At 37.5% G+C, this 7,721-nt stretch overlaps 1 protein-coding gene across 1 annotated transcript; it reads left to right on the top strand.

The window, feature by feature from the left end:
* Positions 1-4,476: 4,476 nt before the first annotated feature.
* Positions 4,477-7,506, top strand: LOC117301446. Its single transcript, XM_033785438.1, has 3 exons — positions 4,477-5,016; positions 6,885-6,994; positions 7,418-7,506. Exons 1-3 carry the CDS (start codon positions 4,821-4,823, stop codon positions 7,433-7,435), a joined length of 324 nt encoding a protein of 107 aa, XP_033641329.1. The 5' UTR covers positions 4,477-4,820; the 3' UTR covers positions 7,436-7,506.
* The last annotated feature ends 215 nt before the right edge of the window (positions 7,507-7,721 follow it).

Here is a 7,721-nt window from a genome sequence, read left to right as displayed (position 1 = left end):
CAACTACATCTCGCCAGACAGTTTTTGAAAATTTTAGTAAAACTGTAAATCTCATTTCCAGACTCAACCCGGCACTACCTTTTTACAACCAATAGTTGACACTGCATAACCTTTAACCACATTGCCTGTTGAGCCACAATTTGCATAATTTCATTTTCTTACCCAGTTACATCTCGCAGAGAAAACAACACAGTAAAAAAAAATAAAAATATATTCTCGTTGGATGGTTTTACTTCATCAAGACTCTGCTCATCCAGCTGATGAAATCATGAAAGGCGGTTGCAATAACACACGGGCGGTGTTCACCGGAACGTAATTACATTACATTTACTTTGTAATTCCATAACCATACAGCCATCTTGTTATTGTTGCATCAGTGCGAGAGCGAAATCCGCGTACGACACCTCCGAGTTAACCCGCGACCTGGGAGCACACAGATTTTCGCGCCAAAAAGCTTGTCAAAACATAGCCTCCAAATCCGCCAGGGAAAGTCACGTGATATTTCGTAATAACAGACGAACGCGTACCCTTTAAAGGCACTGAGCATGTTTGGGTAATTGTCAAAAACCAGTATTCCCACCTGACCCTTCCCAACATAAGGATAACATATCAAACCTATTAACAATTTGGGCTCAAACAATTAATGGTCATCGAAACTGCAAGATAATAATAATATTAAAAAATGTACCCCTTGTTGCACAACTTTGTGTGCTCTCAGCATAATAAAATGCTTCAGCTGAGGTCTTTTATAATTTGACTTGAGTGAGAAATCACCCCTTACTCCGTAAAGAATACGTTACTTCAGAGGGAGCCGTTTCTCACAATGTTTTCAACAGCTGTCTGTTGCGCTTTAACAAGTACGTTTTATGTTAATACAGTGACAGTAATACTTTAAGTAATTACTTACTATAGTGTCTAGTCTCTTTAATACTCAACAAGAGAACCCCCCCCCCCCCTTCCCACCCACCCAAACAAATCAAGAGCGGTTTTCACCGAGTGTGATATTTGATATGGCATTACGCATTGCACACACTCCCTGGTAAATATTCCCGTAAGGTAACCGGACACATTATTTATTTTCGCGCCATTTTGGGGGCAGGTATTGATGACAATAGTTCTCAGATATAGCGACCTTTTTCGTTTGCACTTTGTTGGTCATACACCGTTTGTTTATATCAATCTCTGACTTTTGTTTAGGAACATTTAAACACATGGTAGGCATAAATAGAATCGTCGAAAATCCGTGGGAGAAACATTTCTGTCAAGTGTTTAAGGCACTGAACATCTTTGGTAATTGTCAATGATCAGTATTGTCACTTCGTGCATCTCAACATAAATGCACGACATAACAAACCTGTGGAAATTTGAACTCAATTGGTCGTCGAAGTATAGCGAGAGTAAGGGAAGAAAAAAACACCATTATCGCACAAGTTGTGTGCTTACAGATGCTTGAATTCGAGACCACAGCTTAAGGTCTCAAATTTACTTCAAATATTTTAGTGAGAAAGTTGTGCTTAAATTGAATTAAGACACCAGTCACGAAAGATACATCAACTTATCTAGCCTTTGAATACTGACTGATATGCAGCTTAAAGTAAGCTTGGCTTAATGAACCACCTTGTAGTCCGATCATAAGGAAATTCAGGGAGAAAGCTCGCAGTGTTGTATTACATCTACACACACTACAATAAACCCTCATTACGGTGTAGTATCCTGCGCCCACACGCCCAGAAGTACCCGATTATTAAACATCACTGATTAAAAAAAAAACGACTACTCCTTAGTCTCCCCACAAGCCGTTTCCACGCATAAAAAGTGCCCGACAGTCTCAGAGTATATACATTCATGAAGCATTATCAAGATGTGAAATGAATCGTTGACTAGACTACCTGGAGGTATAGCAGTGCACTTAGCGTATGGTCTGCTGAACCTTCTTGCGTCTTAGATGTAGCCAAAGTGCCCGTTGGTGTGTGAGCGGCATTTCACCATCAATGAAGCTGGATATTATGTTGCTAACAATCTGCAGTACGGTTTTGATGCATTGCATACATTTTTTAAAGTGATGATGTTGTCTTACAGGGAGGACATGTTTGTGGTCATTACTAAAACAAAAAAAAGTGATGTAGTTTTTAGAGAAGGAGTTTTTTATTTTATTTTTTAATAATCTTTAAAGGAACACGTTGCCTTGGATCGGTCGAGTTGGTCTTTGTATAAAATGAATATGGGTAGAAAGATGATGTAAAAGTATAATACAATGATCCACACAGACATGCCTCGAAATTGCACGGTTTTCCTTAAACCTTGTCGACTAAAACGGTCGGCCATTTATGGGAGTCAAATGTTTGACTCCCATAAATGGCCGACCATGTTAGTTCGCAAAGTAAAAGGAAAACCACGCAATTTAAGGCAAACTTGTGTGGACCAGTGTAATATACTTTTAAAACATCTTTCCAACCATTATGCATTTTATAAAAAACGGTTAGAAATGCTTTTCAAAGACCAACTCGTCCGATCCAAGGCAACGTGTTCCTTTAAATATGATGTCTTCTAAAATCACACAATTCTATGCAACAATTATTTCTTTTGTTCTGGCTTTCATTATTTTTCGATGCCCAATTGGACCAAAAGTGAGTTTTGCATGTAGCGAGAATCGTTTTTGTCTTCGTTTTTTCGTTTTTCTGGGGGGGGGGGGGCAACGATTTCCATTGGTTTACAAAATGAATGTTAAAATGAAATAGTTAACTTCGCTTTTGACAAAAGAGCGATAATGCAATTTAGGTAAGAGACAAAATCGTGTTCACAGTTTACTAAATTCATGTATACTTTGTAATAGTCATTGTGCAAATTGGGTTTTAACAAATGTTACCAATACACGCGCCGGGAAATATGTTGCACTTCAAATTATTTATTAGTATCACAATTATACTACGGATTGACCTTTTCATTAGTTTGAATTGTACTGATGAAACCGAAGAAACATTTCAGCTATTTTTAATGGATCTTTTGCACACACAAAAAAAAAACGAAGAAACTGAAAAAAAAAAGATTTAATTTCTTCTACTTCCCCAAGAGGGTACCGATTCTGTTACGTGCAACCTCGAGTGCAAAGTATGTGTACACCGTCGTATAATGCACCACCCCTGGGAGCCAGTTCAACCTCCTCCCCCGGGAAAACCAATCACCTCGCTCTGATGCATGAAACTGTCTTGCGCATGTTGACATAAATACTAACGAAGGTAATATTTTAAAGGTACGTATACACTGATTTTTTGAAAGAACAGTTTATTCTAACTTTGTGTATCCCAACATATATGGATTAAATAACAAATCTGGGAACATTTGAATTCAATTGGTCATCAAAGTTGCGAGAGAATAATGGAAGAAAAAACTACCCTTGTTGCACCTCGCATATGTGTAAGTGTGCTTTCAGATGCCAACAAAGGCTCAGTCTGAAGTATATGCTATCTGAAGTATGTTAATAATACAGCATTACTTCAGAGGAAGCCGTTTCTCACAATGTTTGTATATTTTCAACAGCTGTTCATTGCTATAGTTACCAAGCAAGTGTTTTTATGCTAACAATTCTTTTCAGTAACTACCAAAAGTGCCCAGTGTCTTTTAATTACACCCTCTTTTTGCCCCCCAAAAAAATCTCCGTACGCGCACCAGAACAACGGCTGAAAACAAACAAGCCGCTTCGTCCATTGTTTTTGTTCAATACTTTGTAGTCTCCATTCTAGGATAACTCGTCATCTTAAGTCATTTGTTCCGTTCTCTGTTAGAGTTCGTAATGAATTAATTTTATTTTTTTTATTCATTATCTTGCTGGTGTGAGAGCTGGAGGCTAGCCAGTGCGAGTCCGTTGCTAGTTACTGATCTACACTGTAAAAACGCTGGGTAAAAATAATTGGGTAAAAAATTTTTTACCAACGTTTGGTGAATATTGATCACTTTGTTGGTACAATTTGAAAATATTTAACCAACTCATATGCGTTGAGTTGGTCAACGCTTAAACTACCATTAGTTGGGTAACTGTATCTATTTATTGGGTAACTAGTTTAAGCCCAACTGAGATGGTTGATGCCACCCTAGATGTTGGGACTTTGGGGAAAATTGACACCATCTCTTGGTGAAAATATTTTGCCGTTATTTATTGACCAACAGATGGTCTACTGTTCTCCATCCTATTGGGTGAAATGCCTATAGGTTTAAATTACCCAACCGAGATGGTTGATGCCACCCTACTTGTTGGGACTGTGGAACAAATCTATACCATCTCTTGGTGAAAATAATTGGCCGTTATTTATTGACCAACGGATGATCTGTTGTTCTCCATCCTATTGGGTGAACTGTAGACTTAGGCCTACCCAACAACCGAGATGGTTAATGCATCCTTACTTGTTTGGGAGTGTGGAACAAACTTACACCATCTGTTGGTGAAAATGGCCGTTATTTATTGACCAACGGATCTCTATTCTATTGGGTGAACTGTCTGTTGGTTCATATAACCCAACCGAAATGGCCTCCCAAGTTGTTGGGATAGACTTACAACATTATTATGTGAGACTAAAATCTATAAGTAATATAATAATAATCAAAGCACTTATTATTAGCGTTCTTATGCAAAGGTATCGCAACGCTTTACATAATGTATTATAATGATTGTGGTAATTACATTTTATAGTGCGGCCACGATAACTTGGATGTGTTCCAAAAAATAAGTAAATATCTTCTCTACGAGATGGGAAAATCTCGAATTTTTGCACTTTTTAAGTGTTTTTTTTAACCATCAGATTGGGAGACTGCAGTGGAAAATTCCAATGCCATCACACAGCGTGCCAAACAAAGCGCGCGACGCGCTTTGCCGCCGACTAGCTGGTGTTAAAAATAAAAGCAAAGCCGTACGTATAATGTACTTGTGTAGCACTAGTAGAATGGAGGCGGTCATGGTGGACAAGTCAGTTGGTGAGTTACTAGAATCATGGGGAGTAGGACATCTGTTGAATGTTTTTGAAGGTATGTATCAGCTGAAATCATAATCTAGTATTTAAATCTCAGGCTTACCGTAACACTAGCACTGGGCTTTTTCTGATATAACGTGTAATAAAGCCTGTCACAATCAGCCGCGTTTGCCCCAGTGTGTGCTACTACGGTGTAGTATGTAGGTATTCGTTACTGTGTAGAATGTGTAGAACGAAAGCATGCATGATCTCCACACAGTGGGCAGTACAGTGCAGTGCCGCCATTGGATGATTCAGATAGTGAGTGTAACAATGTCAGACGTCAAATCGCACTGCCATAATGGCCATTCTCTGATGGGGAAAAAGTTAATTCAATCTGATAAGTGATATTGGTTTTATTCTTCTGTTCTGTTTTCCTTGATTTAACCACGGTTTATCACCCATCAGTCACTCAGGACAGGGTTCTTTTTGGTTTGTTTGGAGGAGGGGGTTGGGGTTGGTGGTGGGGACATTCCCCTTTATTTTCAAAATTAAATTGTCCAGTTCAGACAATTTTCATGAAATTTGGTACAACTGTGCCTTCCACCTTATTCTACATAAATCATTCATCCCTAACTTTTAGTGCTGTTGAACAAAATCTTAAGATGACCAATATTACTAATAATGAAATGTTACTCCAACTGTCCTAAGCGTTATAATAATATGGGCCAAGGTAAATTTTTTGCCCATTTCGTGTTGTAAAAAATAGTAATTTTGGGTAAAGTAATTTGGGTAAAGCAATTTTTACCAATTTTTGGTGAATATTGATAACTTTGTTGGTACAATTTTTTGAAAATATTTACCCAACTCATCTGCATTGAGTTGGTCAACTTAATTAAACTACCATTTGTTGGAAACTGTATTTGGGTAACTAGTTTAAGCCCAACTGAGATGGTTGATGCCACTCTAGTTGTTGGGACTTTGGAGAAAATTTACACCATCTCTTGGTGAAAATAACTGGCCGTTATTTATTGACCAACAGATGGTCTACTGTTCTCCATCCTATTGGGTGAACTGTCTATAGGTTTACATTACCCAACCGAGATGGTTGATGCCACCCTAGTTGTTGGGACTTTGGGAAAAACTTACACCATCTCTTGGTAGAAATATTTTGCTATTATTTATTGACCAACGGATGGTCTGTTGTTATCCACTTTATAAGTAAAAAATATCAACCCAAGTTAGTGTATGTTCATAATTTTGTCCTACATAAGTAGGCCTATCTTTTTATGTAATTTTTGTACGTTTTGTGGCCAAATTACATACAACTTGGCAGATATGTTTGATTTGACAATTTAAACAAATGACTATCCAAACTGTTTTTCTTATTCAGGGGTCGGGGTAAAAATAATCTTTTCCCTTTTTTGTAAATAAAATATGTAGGCCCCTATGCCTATTTTCAGAGATTCAAAATTCACCAAGGCTACAGTTTGGGTTTACAAAAAAAATAAAAATGAAAATCCCATTTCTACACCCTTCCTAAACATGAAAAGTATTCCTTTCATACTTAATGTTAGTTATTCCTAAATCAAAATCAAACTTAAGCAGTTCCTCGTCCCTACCTGCATCCCTTTTCATGTCCACATGGTGGATTTTTATTTTTTCAGTTTCAATTTTTTTTTAAATGTCTAAAAATGAACAATTCCACATTTGAAAACATCAAATTGAGCGAAACCTTTGATTTGGTCATGTTTCCAACAACACTGTAGCCAATGAAAGATGTAAATCAGGTGGTCAAAACATCTTGAAAAAAATAATCAAAATGGGTTTCTTCCTTCCTTTTGCCAAAAAACCTGGGACTAGAAAGTGTTTTGTAATTTTAAGTGCAGCAAACATTTTTAGTTCGTAAATTTGCTAAGAAAAACATTTATGTTCATTTTACAGAGAATCAGATAGACAAAGCAGCTTTGGAGTTGCTTGACGAGGCATCAATACAAGAACTGATACCAAAGATTGGCACCCGACTCAAATTTCTAAGAGGTTGGAGATCGGAAGTAAGTTGTGTCTAGCTATCTTCCATCCATTAACTGGTCGCTATAACATGGGTTTCACATGCTTTAGGTGTCTTATCACAATTGATGGAAACATTGAGATATTTTTCAGCCATCTAAAGTACATTCACAACATTTCTACAAACTCTCAAACAAAAATAGTTTGTAGCCAAGATGGTTGTGAGGAAACTTTCTCTTATTGTTCGTCCTTTAAGAGACACTTACAATCCAAGCATAAAGAGGGTATTTCACATGTAAATGAGCCTGATGAAGTCGATGATGCCATACCTGTTCATGTTTCTATGCCTGCAAGTACTAGTGAAAGTACAAACACCACCAATGACAGTGAGGATCAATAAAGTTGTGAATCAATCAAAAAAATAATGCGCTTGTCTATTGACACTTTTTCCATGTTTCACATTACAGTTGAGAAGAATAATTTAGCACTTCTAGTTCTGCCGGTACTACTTGGAGGAAGGGCTAAAGGCAAGTCTGGTGGACGGTGTGCTTTAGCACAGAGCTTGACATCTTTCATCCACCTCAAACCGGTAAATTGGATATAATTGAAGGTTTTCAACAGTTGCTAAAGTTAACAATTAATTTGTAAAGTGAAGCAAGGCAAGGCGATGCAAAGAAAGTTGAGCCATAGCACTAGCATAGCATAGCATAGCAGGCAAGGCAAAACAAAAATAGTATAAAGATCAAACATTTACGGATTAGTTTAAACCTA

The sequence above is a fragment of the Asterias rubens genome, chromosome 17, assembly GCF_902459465.1.
Source record: "Asterias rubens chromosome 17, eAstRub1.3, whole genome shotgun sequence".
Lineage (NCBI taxonomy): Eukaryota > Metazoa > Echinodermata > Asteroidea > Forcipulatida > Asteriidae > Asterias > Asterias rubens.
Note: the sequence above shows the minus strand (reverse complement) of the source record. Positions and strands in the feature narration are given on the sequence as shown.